Source organism: Staurois parvus, unplaced genomic scaffold, assembly GCF_062004578.1.
Source record: "Staurois parvus isolate SC_StPar_1 unplaced genomic scaffold, SC_StPar_1.0 ptg001731l, whole genome shotgun sequence".
In the NCBI taxonomy this organism is placed as follows: domain Eukaryota; kingdom Metazoa; phylum Chordata; class Amphibia; order Anura; family Ranidae; genus Staurois; species Staurois parvus.
This window is the reverse complement of record NW_028319527.1, coordinates 613,743-633,028: the sequence shown is the minus strand read 5'-3', so window position 1 is coordinate 633,028 and position 19,286 is coordinate 613,743. Positions and strand designations below refer to the sequence as shown.

The 19,286-nt window shown below is 40.3% G+C and overlaps 1 protein-coding gene across 1 annotated transcript; it reads right to left on the bottom strand.

The window, feature by feature from the left end:
- Positions 1 to 11,846: 11,846 nt before the first annotated feature.
- FOXF1 (forkhead box F1) lies at positions 11,847 to 19,286 on the bottom strand. Its single transcript, XM_089663614.1, has 2 exons — positions 17,591 to 19,286; positions 11,847 to 13,200 (listed from the first exon to the last, which is right to left on the bottom strand). The coding sequence occupies exons 1-2, from the start codon at positions 18,558 to 18,560 to the stop codon at positions 13,043 to 13,045; spliced, it is 1,128 nt and encodes a 375-aa protein (XP_089519740.1). The 5' UTR covers positions 18,561 to 19,286; the 3' UTR covers positions 11,847 to 13,042.

Here is a 19,286-nt window from a genome sequence, read left to right as displayed (position 1 = left end):
CGCCATAAATATCAGTTTTGGGTGGAGTGCTCTAAGAGCCGGTGCTGCCACTAGGCCAGGGGTAGGCAACCTGCGGCTCTGCAGCTGTTGTGGAACTACATTTCCCATGAGGCATTGCGACATTACAAAACTGACAGTTACAGCTATGACTTGCAGAGGCATAATGGAACTTGTAGTCCTGCAACAGCTGGAGAGCCGCAGATTGCCTACCCCTGCACTAGGCAAACTAGGTGGCTGCCTAGGGCGCATTGACACATAGGGACGCCTGGGCGCAGCCAGGCTGACACTCTCTTTGTGTGGGACCCCACCATGTTCAGGTGAGAGGAAGGGAGGAAGAAAGGACAGAGGAAGATGCCGGGTGTCTGGGGCCAGTGTAACAGCTGAGCTGAAGCTCCTTCCAGTGTTTCTCTCAGACTCAGTCCCTTACTGCAAGCCGGCTGGTGGCTGCTGATCACTGTGCAGTTCCAGTCCTTCTCTTCCCATTCATCAGCGGAGGCTGAGCTGCACCTGTGGAGCAAAGTAATGTCTGACTCTGATGTCTCGTGTCTGTGTGAGTGTGACCCAGCCGGCCGGACATCCATCACATGTGCAATGTGTCAGTGAGTGATGACATCATCACGATGCCCCAGCCTGCTCTTCTAGTGCCTGCTGATCTGTGTCAGTGTTGGTGTTGGTGTGTTGTGTCGAATCTGTCACTGTGTGGGATCGCTCAGTTCAGCTGCCTGCTGTCTCAGCGTTTTACCTCCCCCCATTGCCTAGGGAATTCCAGCCTGGGATCTGTCATAGTGTGGATCCATCATCCTCCATTCACTGCCACTGTCACCCTGCCACTGCCAGCCACAGATACAGTCCGTCCGTGACACTGATTTTGTCTTTTTATTGGTTCTGGTGGCACCTTATGGCGCTTATTTTTGTAAAATTAAAAGAAATTTAGCAGTTTCATGTTTTGTTGATTTAATATTTTCTACTGTTTTTAAATAAAAATAATTTTTTTGTTTATTTTTTTTTTCAGGGGGTGCAAGTAGCTGGTCTTACCTATGGCGCAAAATAGTCTAGCACCGGCCCTGAGTGCCCCTTTAAAGAAAGGACAATGGTGCTCCGTATTAAAAAGGAAGCGTTTTACCTCCCCCCATTGCCTGTGGAATTCCAGCCTGGGATCTGTCAGAGTGGATCCATCATCCTCCATTCACTGCCACTGTCACCCTGCCACTGCCAGCCACAGATACAGTCCTTCCGTGACACTGATTTTGTCTTTTTATTGGTTCTGGTGGCACCTTATGGCGCTTATTTTTGTAAAATTAAAAGGAATTTAGCAGTTTCATGTTTTGTTGATTTAATATTTTCTACTGTTTTTACATAAAAAAATTTTTTTTTTCAGGGGGTGCAAGTAGCTGGTCTTACCTAGGGCATGAAATCGTCTAGCACCGGCCCTGAGTGCCCCTTTAACCTCCCTGGCGGTCTGATTATTTCAGATTTTTGGTGCTGAAAGCGGTACCATTATTTTGCATGGAAATATGTAGTTTTTTTATTGTAGGCTGTAATATTTAGGAATAACTCACTGAAATCTGTCTGAACAAGAGTCTAGTAAACATCCCGGGTATGATAAAATTTGAAACACGAAATCATAAATTATAATTTAATAAATAATCATAAAAAATAATAATATAATATAATACATTTAATTCAATAATATAATCAAAGCAAAAACACTGAAATGTGAAATATAGCGCCAAGTTCGCACATCGCTGAGCAAAGTTGCAGAATCGTTTTCAGTGTCTGATGAGGAATTTCCCCCACGAATCATTATCACTCAATTCTGCAAGTGGTTCTGATTTACTATCGCTGTTCTCTAGCCGGTCTAAAACCGCTTTTGACCTAAAGGGACGCTTTTTGGATGCCATGGACGTTTCTCAGTTTCCAGGCAGAAAGAACAGACAAAATGCAGGCAGGGCGCCAGACAAAGCACTCGGGACAAAATGTATGTGAAATGGTTTGAAACAGCAATGTTATACTATGTAAAATTTGTTTGGAAAAAAATGAAATTTTTTTACATTTTCAAATTTCCCGCCGGCGGTGGCGCCCGTACGTCCCGACATCACAGGGCCCGGGACACAGAAGCCGGATGCCGGCATCGGCCGGAGGAGATGGCCGGGGACGCTGCAGGGGACGCATCGCGGGAGCGAAGGACAAGGTAAGCTCTGCAGGGACTCCCTATGCAGCACCGCATGGTAAGCCCGAGTGTAGGTCGGGGTTACCGCTTTTGGTACTGACATTTTACCCCGAACTACACTCGGGAATACCGCCAGGGAGGTTAAAGAAAGGACAATGGCGCTCCGTATTAAAAAGGAAGCGTTTTACCTCCCCCCATTGCCTGTGGAATTCCAGCCTGGGATCTGTCAGAGTGGATCCATCATCCTCCACTCACTGCAACTGTCACCCTGCCACTGCCAGCCACAGATACAGTCCGTCCGTGACACTGATTTTGTCTTTTTATTGGTTCTGGTGGCACCTTATGGCGCTTATTTTTGTAAAATGAAAAGAAATTTAGCAGTTTCATGTTTTGTTGATTTAATATTTTCTACTGTTTTTATATAAAAAAAATTTTTTTTTTTTTCAGGGGGTGCAAATAGCTGGTCTTACCTAGGGTGCAATAGTCTAGTACCGGCCCTGAGTGCCCCTTTAAAGAAAGGACAATGGCGCGCCGTGTAAAAAAGGAAGTGTTCGCTGTGTGTGAGGTTTCCTGTCCAGTGAGAACATCTTCTGATCCTTCCAGTGATCCGACAACGGCAGAGATGATAGGGAGTGTGACATGACGGGCGCGCTGGGATCACAATCCACCCAGGACAGGCAGACTTCCTCAGGGCTCTGTATAGAACGTCTCGGAGGCCTCATCTCTCCCGCTTCCTGTCCCTCCAGGATTCAATGATGAAAGTCGCTCACACACCATCCAGCATGAACAGACAAACTCCATGTGTGTTATCAGCTGCCCACCTGCTCCAGAGAGGGGCTTCAAAGCTCGGAGGATTTTCCTGCCCACTATCAGCAATTCTAAAGGCAACCACATTTTCATAAAGTAGATACAAACTCCAATTGGATATGTGGTTTGCTCTCTGCCCTACAGTGTGCATCATAAACAGCTGCCAAAATAAAACGTTTTCACCGCATCTCGGAGCTGCTTAGACATGTGCAGAACGAAAACATTTGTTTAGTTTCGGATCGATTCGTTAAGTTACTCATTTCATTTCCATGCATTCGTAATGAAATTTGTTTCATTTAGTTTCGTCTATTCGTTTTCGTCTGGATTCAAATTTTTTCCAGTAGCTTCTAAGTATTCAAATCGAATTTGAAACAAATTTGAATCGAAAATATCAATTCAATCAAAATTCGAATTTCGGGAGATGGTTCTAGTCTTTCTATTTTATTCTGTTCTATTCTATTCCTTTATTTTCTATTCTATTATTTTCTATTCTGTTCTATTATGTTATTTTTTACTCTATTCTGTTTTAGTCTATTCCAGCATAGTGGCAAAGTGGTTAGCACTTCCACCTGGCAGTACTAGGGTTGTGGTTTGAATCCCAACCATGGCACCACCTGCCTGGAGTTTGCATGTTCTCCCTGTGCCTGCGTGGGTTTTCTCCCACACTCCAAAGACATGCTGGTAGGTGAATTGGATCCTGTCTAAATTGTCCCTAGTATGTGTATGTATGAATGTGAGTTAGGGACCTTAGATTGTACACCCCTTGAGGGTTAGGGACTGATGTGAATGTACAATATATATGTAAAGCGCTGTGTAAATTGATGGCGCTATATAAGTACCTGTAATAATAATATATAAGTACCTGTAATATTCTACTCTTTTCAAAATTCAAATTTTGGAAGATGGTTGTTTTCTTTCTGTTTTATTCTATTTTTTTCTATTCTTTTCTTTTCCATTCTGTTCTATTCTTTTATTTTATTCTCTGTTCTATTCCTTTCCATTCTACTCCTTTATTTTCTATTCTATTTGATTATTTTTTATTCTACGTATTCTGTTCTGTTTTGCTCTATGATATTCTATTCTTTTCAAAATTCGAATTTTGGAAGATGGCTATATTCATTCTATTCTATTTTATTCTATTATTTTCTGTTCTATTCCTCTATTTTCTATTCATTTGTATTCTATTCTTTTATTTTCTATTCCTATCTGTTCTGTTTTGCTCTTTTCTGCTCTGTATTATTCTATTTTATTCTTTTCACAATTCGAGTTGCAGAAGATGGCTATATTCTAACACTAATACACAGAGTCTTTGAAGGAAATCAGCAATAGTCAGCAATATTATATTATATATTATTATTATACAGGATTTATATCGTGGCAACAGTTTGCGCAGCGCTTTACCAAATATAATCAGACATTACAGTTACAATACAATTTGGTACAAGAGGAAACAGAGGACTCTGCTCCTGAGAGCTTACAATCTAGGAGGAGGGTTGAGTGATACAAAAGGTAATAGCTGTGGGGGGGGGGAGCTGAAGGAGAAAGTAAACAGGCAGTGTATTACTTAGGAGCAGGATAGGCTTCTTGAACCCCTTGCCTACCAGGCACTGTCACTGCCTTCCTGCCCAGGCCAACTTTCAGCTTTCAGCGCTGTTACACTTTGAATGACAATTGCGCAGTCATGCAACGTTGTGCCCATATTACATTTTTTATCTTTTTTTCTCACACATTTTTTTTGGTGGTATTTAATCGCCATTGGGTGTTTTATTTTTTGCACTATAAACAAAAAAAGAGCAAACAATTTGAAAAAAAAAATGTTTTTCTTTGTTTCTATTAGAAAATTCTGCAAACAGGTGATTTTTCTCTTTCACTGATGTGCGTTGATGAGGCTGCACTGATAGGCAGCACTGATGGGCACTGATAGGCAGTACTGATGGGCACTGATAGGCTGCACTGATGGGCACTGATAGGCAGCACTGATGGGCACTGATAGGCAGCACTGATGGGCACTGATAGGCTGCACTGATGGGAACTGATAGGCTGCACTGATGGGCACTGATAGGCAGCACTGATGGGCACTGATAGGCTGCACTGATGGGCACTGATAGGCTGCACTGATGGGCACTGATAGGCTGCACTGAAGAGGTGGCAGCTATAAAAAATAACAATTTCATTGTTTTGTGTGCTACGTTCACCTTTTCAGGCCCTGAATAAAATGACTCCTTTAGTGAGTGCCAGATTAAACTCTATGGTGGCCTCCAGGCAGTTGCAACCTTGGGCCCCCCCCCTTGCAGGTTTCTGGAGGTTTCACATGCCCACACACTAGGGCACATGTGTTAAGCACAAGGGCCATTTCATGTGGCCCTCTCCTGCAGCTGCAGCACCCCCCTTGTCTCCGCCCCCACCTTGTCTCAGTAGTACAGAACTCCTTCACCAGATCCTGCTCCTCTGCAGCCATGAAGAGGCTAGTCTCTGCCCCGTCTCAGCAGTTGGCAGCAGAGAGGAGGACAACTCCTCCTATAGATCCTGCTCCTCTCTGTGCAGCCATGAAGAGGCTAGTCTCTGGCCACCTATCTCAGCAGCAGGCAGCAGAGAAGAGGACAGAACTCCTCCACCAGATCCTTCTCTGTGCAGCCGTGAAGAGGCTAGTCTCTGCCCCCGTCTCAGCAGTTGAACACAGAGAAGAGGACAGAACTACCCCTATAGAACCTATACATCTTTGTGCAGCCATAAAGAGGCTAGTCTCTGGCCATCTGTCTCAGCAGTTAACCGCAGAGAGGAGGACAGCACTCCTCCTACAGAACCTGCACCTCTTTGTGCAGCCATGAAGAGTTTAGTCTCTGGCCACCTGTCTCAGCAGTTAACCGCAGAGAGGAGGACAGAACTCCCCCTACAGAACCTGCACCTCTTTGTGCAGCCATGAAGAGGTTAGTCTCTGGCCACCTGTCTCAACAGTTGGCAGCAGAGAGGAGGACAGAACCCCCCTACAGATCCTGCATCTCTCTATGCAGTCACAACACCCCCTCATCCCCACCTTCCTGGGTCTCAGCATTCACCATACTCTGGCAGCTGACTCCAGTCCTCCTCTGGTCCTCCTCCAGACCATTGCACGTTTTGCTTCTCAGCTCCAGTGCATATACAGTATATACACATTAAAAGTCCTCAGTTGCTTTGTAATGACTATGGGGTTGCATTACTAAATGCATACAGACTGTGCACTTTGGAAATCCAGTTGCCATCATTTGCCCCAGAGCTTAGTGAATATGGTGAAGCTCTGCTGATTTCCATCATCCAATCATGTGCAAGCAAAAAAATTAGTTTTTTTTTTCCTGCACCTGATTGGGTATTCTTTACAAAGTGAAGCATTGCTACATTCACTAAACTGTGGGGAAAATGAATGCAAATGCACTTGCGGAGTTCACAGCCCATTGGCCTTTAGTACACCAACCCCTAGGTCTGGGCCTCTTATGTGCTGCTGTACCTTTAAGAAGGAAGGGGCTGCCCAGGGGTGTATTTACCACAAGGCAAACAAGGCATTTGCCTAGGGCGGCACCTTTCAGGGGGGGCAGTACTGCCTCTTGAAAGAAGGGACACACGCGGCATAGCGACCTGGTGGGTTCCAAGAGATGCTGTGGGTTTCATGACGGTGTATGCCCAGCCAAACTCTCGTACCTGGGGATGTCCGGAGCTGTGAAGGTGAGTGTCTTTCTCTCTCTCGACATGGGGGATTGTGGCTGGTGTATGGGGGGCAGTGGTAGTAGAAGGCTTGGATGGAGGGCAGGGGTGTTCTTGGTCAACATCAGGCTCTTTCTGTAGGGGGGGTGCCAATTTTTGTGTTGCCTAGGGCAGCACAAAACCTAAATACACCAGTGGGGCTGCCTCCAGGTGAACCTCTTCTTATGGTGGTCATACACACTTTGATAAATTATCAATTTCTTTTCTGATCAATTTTTTCCAATAGGCTTAAACAGGGGCGGACTGACCATTTGGAAACTCGGGCACTGCCCGAGGGCCCGGGGTCAGTAGGGGGTCCCATGAGATGCCCTGGTACCTTTTTCATAGGCTTTTTTGAGTTTGGGAAAGGACGCAGGGGCCCCATGATCCCCTATTGCCCGGGGGCCCCATGAGTTGTCAGTCCGCCCCTGGTAAGGACAGAGAATAAAGGACACTAAAGAGATTGGGTGTTTATTATTTATTTATTTTAGGTACTTTTAGGTACTTATATAGCACTGTCAACTTCTGACATCATTGCTTACTACTAGTAAAATCTGTGAATGATCACAGAGGTCACATGGTACAGGGCTATTCACAACAGCCTTGTACCATGACAAGCTGTGACCAATCACAGTTCTCACAGTATTTCTCAATGGCTGCTGGAATGCAGCCAGAGAAAAGGAGAAATGATTATTATTATTATTACATCGAGTTTATATAGCGCCAAAGGGTTTACTCAGCACTGTACAATAGAGGGGGGGGGGGGGACAAGAAACAGAACAGCAACAATAACAGTACACTAGGGGTTAGAGGGTCCTACTCTTTCGAGCTTACAATCTAGGAGGGAGGAAGAATGCAGCCAGAGAGAAGGAGAAATGATTGCTTTTACAGCATTTATGGGTAGAAAAGCAATCAGTGTAACAAAAAAAAAATCTTCATCACCCCCCACAAGTAGTACAGTGTCACCATGGTGACACTGTACTGCTAGGGTGACGGTATGTTAAAAAAAACAACAACCCATAAATAATAATATAAAAATGTTGAAAAATCATCATTTTTGGTTATAAACTAATTTGGGTTTTTTTTTTACTAAAAAGATAACTGAATAAATTTTGACCAAGATTTATAAAGAAAAATAATTTATTGTGCTTAGGGCAGCACAAAACCTAAATACACCAGTGGGGCTGCCTCCAGGTGAACCTCTTCTTATGGTGGTCATACACACTTTGATAAATTATCAATTTCTTTTCCGATCAATTTTTTCCAATAGGCTCTAACAGGGGCGGACTGACCATTTGGAAACTCGGGCACTGCCCGAGGGCCCGGGGTCAGTAGAGGACCCCATGAGATGCCCCTGGTACCTTTTTCATAGGCTTTTATGAGTTTGGGCAAGGACACAGGGGCCCCATGATCCCCTATTTCCCGGAGGCCCCATGAGTTGTCATTCCGCCCCTGATCATACCGCATCAGTGTAGATCTAGCCTAAAGCAGTCTGCAACTGATAATATGGAGAGCACACAGAGCTGATCACATTATCAAGCATTTGTGTTGCGTCGCATTTCTGTTGTGTTTGGAAAAAGTTGAAGCATCTCAACTCCTTCCATTCAAGTCTATGGTAATGCACCATAAATGCTCTGGCGTGTGTTTGCAGCACATTTGCGTTCCATTTGCTGCACATTAGGCCTTGTTCACAACAACAAAAAACAGACATCTGGGGTGCGTGTTTAATGTGTCTTTAACATGCATCATACGTGCATAGTGTGTTTGGGGAGCATTTTTTAAAGTGCCTTTAATTCGCATTAAATGCATCGAACATTACAAAAAATGTGCATTAACGCCATATGGCGCGTTTGTTCAGTGTCAGTATTTTAGGCAAGAATGAAAGGCCATAGGGTGGTGGTCATGGATCCAACCTCCTACAATGACTACAGGAAAACAAAAATCCAAATCTGGGAATCTCTCAGTTGTATTTGGCTCCGGTTAAAAATAATACGCACTCATGTTAATAAAAGCCACAAAATAAAACACAATCGTTGACTGGCTCAACATAGTATTCCAAGGGAAGGAAATGACTGGATATGAAATGCAGCCTGAGTTTGCCAGAAAAAGTCACTAGGCCCCTCAGATCTGCAGAAGTCCTTCCAGCCCTGATCATCAAGCTATATCTCACTTCTGCACCCACTTACCTGCAGGTCAAGCTGCCTGAATTATGGAATAAATCATAAAATGACAGCATGAAATCATTTTACAGACAAGCTGGTGCGCTCCTGGAAAGAGATACAATATTTCCAATGTGTCATAAGAAATGGAATTCATATAAAGCGATTGCCTGTAGAAGACAGATTCATCTTTGGAAAAAAAACTTGATTTTTCTTGTGGCTTAACTGGTCCTCTTTTGCCTTAAATAATTGCGAATTAGCGCGCAGTCATTGATCAGCGCGGAGCCATAAATTATCTGCGCGGAGCCATCAATGATCGGAGCGGAGCCGAAGTATTAGCACTCCTATGTTAATGCTGCATCTGCTGATCTCCGCACTCCCTCTGAGCGCCGATTCTTCCAACAGACGTAGAATAATGAATAGTGGCAGCTCAGCGAGCTTTTCAGAACGCGGCTTTTGGGGCCCCCGGAGCCCTGAGTGCAGATCAGGAAGATCACATCACTTCCCAATCTGCGAACACCCCGAACACAGCACCGAGCACAGCAACTGGAAAAGATGCTAGACACTCCATTTATCAATGTTTCCGTCCAAGATTCAAATATTTGTCTATCTGAATTTTATGTTTAAATAAAATGTATCTTGGGTGAAAGCTGGGCGAATCCCGTGTGAAAACAATGATAACTAGGCCCCTCAGTTTGTGTTGGTGTTTCATAGCAGTGCCAATAATAAAGAGATACAAAGATATAAAGAGAGGAATATGTGTTACATTGTAAGAAATGGTGAAGGAAATGGAGCAGAGAGTGAGAATATTTACTAGAGAGGAAGAAAGAAAGAAAGAAAGAAAGAAAGAAAGAAAGAAAGAAAGAAAGAAAGAAAGAAAGAAAGAAAGGAAAGAAAGAAAGAAAGAAAGAAAAAGAATATGACAAAATGTATATTACATATTTTATAATATATATAATATATTATAATATATTATGATAATATGCATCTCCCTCTCTTTCTCTCTCTACAGTATATATATATTCATTATTATTATTATTACTTTTTTTTATATTTATAGGCTGAATTATTTTAAATTGAGAAAGAAAGAAAGAAAGAAAGAAAGAAAGAAAGAAAGAAAGAAAAAGACAAATGTATATTAAGTATTCTGTATTATATGTATTATGATAATATGTATGATGTAACTCTCTCTCTCTCTCTCTATATATATATATATATATATATACATATACACATACTATGATCTGTCTCTCTCTCTGTCTATGTATGTATGTATATATATATATATATATATATATATATATATACTATTTTATATATATATATATATATATATATATATATATATATATATTATATATATATTATGATTTATAGGCTGAAATATTTTTAATTAACTAAGAAAGAAAGAAAAAAAGAAAAGAAAGAAAAGGACAAATGCATATTACATATTTTATATTTTTATATTTTATGATAATATGTATGATGTAACTCTCTCTCTCTCTCTCTCTCTCTATATATATATATATATATATATATATATATATATATATATATATGATTTATAGGCTGAAATATTTTGAATTAACTAAGAGAAAGAAAGAAAGAAAGAAAGAAAGAAAGAAAGAAAGAAAGAAAGAAAAAAAAAAGAAAGAAAGAAAGAAAGAAATAGAAAGAAAGATGTGAGTGTGTTCATAGCAATATATAAAGAGAAAGTCATATTATGTCGTAGTATAACTGAGGGGGGACACGAAATAAGAGGAAAAAGACAGAGGTATATTAGTAGAAACATTTGAGAGATGAAAGGTAGAGACTTTTGTGAGATTATAAAGTAGAACGAAAGAGCCAGGTACAGGTATACAAAGTAGCAACACACAGGGGAGAATATAGTAAACTGAAGATAGTAGCAGCACGATAGATAGATAGATAGATAGATAGATAGATAGATAGATAGATAGATAGATAGATAGATAGATAGATAGATAGATAGATATGTAAGGTAACAATACATCGCCTTATAACAAAGATTATACACACATATGAACACAAAGGACAATTAAATTAAACCAAAATAAATAGAAGTTTTAAAAGGTATCAGCAAGAACTGTAAAGATGATACCAGAGAGATGAGAGACACCCACCTCACCCAACCTTCCGTATGGGAGAAAATTTGCTACAAAATAATGATGTGCCCACAATCCTCTATGTACTGATGTCCTGTAACCCAGCGTTCCCGTCGGCACACAATCTGGGGGGCAATAAACCCAGAAAGACGCCTCCCCTCCAGTTTCTGGCTCTGCAGGGGACAGGTGACCCCCCTGGATTAGCTCCAATCAAAGCCCTGTCATGGCTGACATGAAGCAGAGGATGAAGTGAAGGATTTATGGCTCGTTGAGGGAAAAGCTGCGGTTGGTCTTGAGGCTCTCTGGCTGGCTGTGGGACTACAAGTCTCAGCCTGACCTGGAGGCCCACACGTAACCGGTAGAGCTGTTGTGCACAGCAACCAATAGGGGTTCACCTCTTGTCATGAAAAAGGGTTTGCTACAGGGATGTCTGCTGTACCCTGCAGTGATCCCTGAGATTTGCAGTTACACACCACCCAGGGGTCTGGTATTCCTTCCTACAGCAAGATCATTTTGCCAAATTTTCCTGAAGTTTCATCAAGTGATATTTCTTCCCCTTTATTGATATTCATATTGTGGACATTATATGGAGTAGTAGGTGTGAATTTTTCTGACCCCCAAACTTTTTTTGTATGCTAAATGCTCCAAAAAATAATTAGGTATTTATTTTTAATTGAACAATAATGCAGAAAATGGGAATTTGGGTACAAAGAAATGCCAACAGTGCAAGCAGTGGAATAGTTGCTCATAGCAGGCTAGGGAAATGACTGGGTATATAGGATACATTTTCTTTCCCTTTAAAATATTCACAAAACATTTTTAACACCATTTTAAGAATTTTAAAGAAGCAAATAAATGAAAAAAAAAGAATCTAAAAAAAAAAAAAGTATAATGTTTATTTTTTAAGGAAAGAATGAAAAATAAATACATGAAGTATATTTTCCTAATTCACTATAATTAAGGGTTTATTTTGGATAAATGTACCAGTCTTTGAGGTATGTGTTGATTTGTTTTTTATTTCTTTCATATTTAATAATTAAAACGTGTATATAAATATATCATGTTTGCATATCATAACTGTAAAAATTATGTACAGTCAACACATGAAATTTAAAATGACAGGTGGGGGAAAAAACTATTGCGTCTTGGATTTCTTAATATATTCATAAAGTCTTTCACAAAGTGAAGTAAAAACAATGTTTTAAAAAAAATTACAATAAGAAATGCTATTTTTTATTTTTCCCCAATCTTTTTATGTACAGACACGAAGAAGACCTTGTACAGTGCACCAAAAAAAAAAAAAAAAGAAGAAAAAGCCGTCCATCGAAAAAACAAAGAGGCATAAAACAGAGCTTCATCAACATCTCATAGAAAAGATACTGTAGTTTATTTGTTCTTTTTGTTTACAGAGCTTGTTCCTATGTTACAGTGACCCAAAACAAAAATTCACAAGGCAAATATTGCCAACAAAAAACACCATTTTAATACTGATAAATTGACGCAAGTTGGTGTCTTTTTTTTTTTTTTTTTTTTTTACTGAATAAAAGATAAATAAATATTGTCTTGATAAAAAAAAGTGCCATATTAGCTCTGCAACTTCATAATCCGGGCCTGAAGTCCATTAGTGAAGCTATAAATTGAAGTCAAATAGAAAAAAATATATATATTATTTTACAAATCCCTCTCTCAGCAGAAAATAGAAAAGAGGCAAATAAAAAAAAAATAATAAAAAAAAAAAAAATAAAATAAACAGAATCCCTTTTTTGAAGTGGATTTGCAAAATGCAGACTTTCTTGGCTGACCTCAGATATAAAATGGTTATGCCTCTGTAAAAAAAAAAAAAAAATGAAGTAGTCCTTTTTATGCACTTTAGTTTCACTTTGAAGGATATGACTTCCAGTGGGAGGAATAAAAAGAACCCAAAGTACAGTGAAGGGACAGTGACAGTGGGCAGCTTTTGGCTGCCATCAGAGGCTTCCCATAGCTGGTTGAGGGGTGTCAGCTGCAGAGTGGCCCACATGCAGAGTCCGGAGTAAAGGGGCCCATTTCTGGCCTGCTGCTGTCAGGGATCACATCACACAAGGCTTGATGTCCTGATAACTGACTTGCTGGTGGTAATAGGATCCGCTCCCTGAGTGCATGGAGGACGAGGCCATGGCATTGAACGAGAAGACAAACTCCTTTCTGTCATTCATGCTGGGTGACTGGGAGTGATACCTGGGGATACCTGTAAAGGGGAAAGAAATTGGTATCATTATACAGGACATGGCCACTACACCTGTCAATCTCCTGCTGTGGGGGAAGGGCAACAGACATTGCATGCTGAGGCTGGTAGTTCATCCACAACTGTTCCACAATCATTATAACAAAATTATATATATATATATATATATATATATATATAGATATATATATATATATATATATAGATATATATATATACACACACATATATATATATATTTCATTCAGTAATTAAATATGCAATAGCTAAATAGTTTATCTTGAGAATAGGATGGTATTATTATAAGAAAAAGTAATTACCCCCCTCAAAAATGTAACATAGACCTTGTGAAGGAATGAAATGAAGATTCAAAACTATCACGATCGGTTTCTGCTAAGTTTATATAGTTATTACCCTACATTAAATTATTATTATTATTATTATTATAAACCAAAATTATTATCACAACTTTCATTTTCAGTATTTATTTATTAATTATGTTTATTTGTACTTAAGTACTATTACGTATTTATAAAATATAGGTCAATAACTATACAATAGCTATTTTGAGGATAGGATGTTCTTATAAATATTATTATTATTAATATTATTATTCGTGGTATTAAGAATAAAGTAATAACCCCCAAAAATGTAACATGCAGACCTTGAGAGATTATTATACTATAATTATCAACTATCATGGTGGTTGTATGCTACTTTTTATACCTTATCGTTCTTACCCTACAATATATTATTATAATTATTATTATTATCCAAAGTGTATGGAGTAGGCAGACTGAAAAAATTAGTGAATTATTATCACAAAATTAGTTTCATTATATAATTATGTATATAATAATTATGTATTTTTTGTGTACATTTATTTTTACCATCACAAAACTATTCTGCATAGAACTACCTTGAAAGTGTAATATGATTATCATTTTATTATGATAGTTTTGTGCTGAGATTGATATAATCACCCTACAGTTATTACAATAATAATAATAATTATTATTATTTATATTTAAGTAATTTCTGAGAACAAAAATATTTCAGATTGTCTATATATGTGTTATTAGAATTTTTATTTTATAAATTATTATTATTATTGTTATTATTATTACAGGTAGTGCCATCAATTTACACAGCGCCTTACATATATTGTACAAATCCTCAAGGAGGGTTTGTACAATATATACAATATATAGGGCCAATTTAGACAGAAGCCAATTAACCTACTAGTATGTCGTTGCATATAAATAGATAGATAGATTAGATAGAAAGAGAGATTAGATAGATAGAAAGATAGATAGATAGATAGATAGATAGATAGATAGATAGATAGATAGATAGATAGATAGATAGATAGATAGGATTTATCATCTATGTATGTATATATGTATACATGTATGTATGTATGTATCTATCTATCTATCTATCTATCTATCTATCTATCTATCTATATATCTATCTATCTATCGGTATAAATACTATACATACACAACTACAATATTTCAAATATACTAATAGATAGATAGAGAGAGATTAGATAGATAGATAGATAGATAGATAGATAGATAGATAGATAGATAGATAGATCTGGGATAGATAGATAGATAGATAGATAGATAGATAGATAGATAGATAGATAGATAGATAGAGCGAGAGAGATTATTTATAATAAAGTTGCATTTCTTTTGATTTATGTACAGGTTTTATTTTTATTTTGTCACTGTTGCTGCTTTAACAGGTTAATTTTAGATGGAAATTACAGAAAATTATCATAACCTATGCTTAGCAGTGTTACAATAACAAGGAGATATTAAATAACAGTTAACTGAGCCCATAAAAGCATTTATAAAAAGTATAACAGTAAACTGAAATGTGCTTGATAATGTGGAAGCTGATTTTCCTAAAGTGGTTGAGAATCTTCACACAATAAATTATGAGAATATTCTCTTCAATTATCCAATCACGTGAAAATGAAACTGCTGTTTACTTACTTCATTTGCACATGATTGGATAATTGAAGTGAATATTCGCACAATTTTATTTAAGCTCCTTTAGTAAATCAGCCCCAACATGTCCCATGTATATTTCATTTCCTCTCCATGTGTGTTCATGGTAGATGTTTCTTCCCTGTTGCAGATGTGCGCCCGAAAATAAAGAAATAGACGTTTTAGTAAAAGAAGACTGACAAAGGGAAGTTTTTCATTATATGGAGTGAACGGAAAACTGCTCCATACCCTCAGAACATCCCAACCACTTATTGGGGTAATTATGATAATTTGTCATGATAGGAGACAGCAACAGAAGAGCTCTGGGGAACCGGATAGATAGAGTAATAGGAGCTTAAAATCATTCCATATTAAGGGACAGCTTCTCCTGAAAGAGTTGCAACTATTAAATAATAAAAATGATAGAACTGATACCCAATCATATAAAAGTATCATCTGTGATGTTGGGTGTTCGGTATTCCATATGTGTTAGTTGTACCCACTTCCATCCCCAGCACTGGGAAGAGGAAAAAAAATAGAAAACAAAAACAAAGAAAGAATGAAAGAAAAAAAGAAAGAAAGATGGATGGATGTGGGTTGGATGGATATAGAGAGGGGAGGAATAGCATAAAAAGATGGGAGTAAATCAAATGTGTTTAATAAACAGATACAAATATTTGAAGAGAAGAATGTGTGTTACATCGTAAAAATATAAAGACATGGGGGTAGAGGGAAATAATATTTATAAAGAGGAAAGGGAAAATGTATGTTTGCTACATGATAGTAGAGAAGAGAAAGAAGGAAAGAAAGAAAAAGAAAGAAAGAAAGAAAGAAAGAAAGAAAGAAAGAAAGAAAGAAAGAAAGAAAAGAAAAAGACAAATGTATATTACATATCTTATATTATATATAATATATTATGATAATATGTATGATGCAAAAAGATATATATATTTTTTAATTTAGAAAGCGCAGGAATGGAATAGAAATAAAAATGGGGATAAAAAGGAGAGGAATGGAATAAAAGAAGAAGGGAGAGCATGGAAGAGAGAGAAGAAATAAACTTCTGTAGAGACCTAGAGGTTAATGGAAAAAAAAAAATAAAAACAGAAATAGGCAAGTGAGAGAGATTCTTGTGTGGTATTCAAGTATAAATATATATATATATATATATATATATATATATATATATATTTACAAAGAGGTATAGACCTGCAAACTTTTGAGAGATAGAAACACTGGTGTGTCTATAAATTTTGCATTTTAGGAAAGGACACACATTCTTATATACGCGTAATATATGACATTATTTTTTTTATTACAATTACCATATTCAAAAGAATTAGTATTTATTTTAATGAATGGCATCAGCTTAACCTAATAGATATAAGGAATGAACGCATGGAAACATTCTCTCTGGATAACAGAATGTGTTCTAGGCAGGGCGACAACAGGAAAGCACAAAGCTGCCTTCAGGGGATGGTGGTCAGTGGGGACTACGTGCCCCCTGGGGCAGAACAAGCCTGAGGCCTTCAGACAGACCTTCACCCTCAATTTCCCTGGCTGCAGCCCTGGTGGCACCACACTAACTGCTGCCATGCCATCCTGTCCCACATGTGCTCCCTCAGACCATCACCTCCCCCTCATCTTATTATCCCTCATTTTCTCTTCATGCCTGCAGAGATAATTCCCAGGTTTAGTTCAGGATGGGACAGCTTGGCCAGATTCAGGCTATCCTCTCAGCTGGTGAGTCATCTGTGCACTATGGTGGGCCCTGGGGTAGTGATGCATAAGAATTATCCCACTGTGCTTCTAGATCAACCTTTCTCAACCTTTTCAACACAGAGGAACCCTTGAAATAACTTTTTTTCTCAGGGAACCCCTGCTAAAAATGACTATATCTATAACGCATCATCGGGAAGAAATATCCATATACTTTTGGTGGTCATTGGGAGGAATTACCCCCCCCCCCCCTCCTACAGAGAGCTATAAAGATCAATGGTGTCAGTGGGAACTTCTCTGAGAGCCAGAAATTGCTTATTGCTCAAGGAACCCCTAGCAACCTCTGGAGGAACCCTGGTTGAGAAACACTCTTCTAGATTTTATTTGTACGCAGATGGATTCTCTCTGGTCTGTACTGATCCTCAGTTACAAATTGGTTGCATTTATATAATACAATTGCATGAACTGTCACAGGAAATAGGAAATAGACTTGGAATTTCTGGAGGAGCCATGATGTGCAAGAACACAAATCAGTCAATTAAAGGTCATTATGCCTTCTTTCATATAAAGTATTGATGATTGGTTGCTATGGGTTACTGTACATTGATCATTGCCTTATAAGGCCACCCTTGGCACAATGGGCCACCAGTGGCTGGCAGCTGAGTGGTACTCACCTTGTAAATCAGATGCTGTGTTGTGGCTGTTTTGGTGCAGGTAAGGCTGCTCCAAGGAGTGGGATGACAGGCTGGAGGACAAAGGATTGGTGGCAGAGTTGCAGGGTGACAGGGGCTGTTGCTTGATGTAGGGTGCCCCTCCTGAGAGGGCAGAAGAAGTGGGTGCCCAAGCTGAGGCTGGGCTGGTGTACACCGAATGTGGCTCCATGACACCCCCTCCTCCAAGGAGAGGAGACCCTGATTCGTGGTGAGAGTAATCACCCCCTGAGGAACCTGTGCAGCTGCCCATGTAGGAGTGGCCCCCGTTGGCAGTCAGGTGCGACACTGGGTGCCCAGTTAACCCCATCCCATCCACGTTGCTTGACAAATGCCCATTCATCATGCCTATGCCACTGTCCAGTGCCAGACTGTTGGGTGGGCAGGAGATGCCTCCTCCAGATCCCTGGAAACTGTAGCTCTCCGGTATGTGGTTGAAGCCCAGACCATTCATCATGCTGTACATGGGCTTCAAGGCTTGGCATTTCCTCCTGAAGCCTCTGGGCCTTCTCCTGAAGGATCCTTCCTCAAACATGAACTCGCTGGCTGGGTCAATGGTCCAGTAGTGCCCTTTGCCTGGCCTGCCCAACCCCTTGGGCAGCTTGATGAAGCACTCATTGAGGGACAAGTTGTGCCTCACAGAATTCTTCCAGCCCTGATAGGAGCCCCTGAAGAAGGGGAACCTGCTCTGGAGGAACTGGTAGATCTCACTAAGGGTCAGCCTCTTGGTTGGGGAGCTTTGGATGGCCATGACGATCAGGGCTATGTAGGAGTATGGGGGTTTCTCTGGCCTCCTGATGCCGGCATTGGTCTTCTTGGTCTTGGTGGTGCAGGAGGCTGACTCCATGACCGTGGTCTGCTTCTCGGTGGCTCCAGACATGGGGCTGCTCTGGGAGGGGGTCTGGGAGGGCGGCTGTTGGATCTCTGCTGTCATTTGCAAAGCTGAGAGGCTTCAGATCTTGGAGAAGTGGATGGAGGTCAGAAGGTTGGAGAGGCTGGGAGATTGTGGCAGTTGATGGAGGACTGTAGAAGGCTGGTCAAGGGAGCCTGGAAGAGCCTGGTAGACTGCAGCTTCTTCACCTGGGACAGTTGGTAGAGGACTGTAGAAGGTTGGTCAGTAGAACCTGGTCTAGAGAGACTGGAGGATGCTGGACAGGAGAGCCTGGAAGACACTGGTCAGGGGAGCCTGGAAGAGAGCTGGACGAGGCTGTTCTGAAAAGTCTGGAAGAGAACTGGAAGACGCTGGTCAGGGAAGCCTAGAAGAGAGCTGGAGGAGGCTGGTCAGAGGAGCCTGGGAGAGAGGAACGTCTACTACTGGATGCAACAGCTGGAACAGGAAGAGGAATATTAGCAAGCTGGCCGTCCAGCCCAGTTTTGGCTGCTGTCTCAAAGCTCTGCTTCCCTGGACAGGGCTGGGATCTGTAGCTCGGTTCTCCTGCTGTAGCTGGGTCTGTTCCCTGGACCTGGATACAACAATGTCCAATGTTCTGCCCTGGGTAGAGTTGGGCTCTGCTGACTCCAGATGACTCCTGCTCTGCACTCTTCTCCCCTTGCATGCAGCCTTGCCCCTGAGCCGTGCAGTCTAGGCGCTGCCTGGAGTCACCTGTGACCTGCTGTGCATTGCAGCTTCTCCTGGATTGAGCTCCGACGCTGCTCTCCG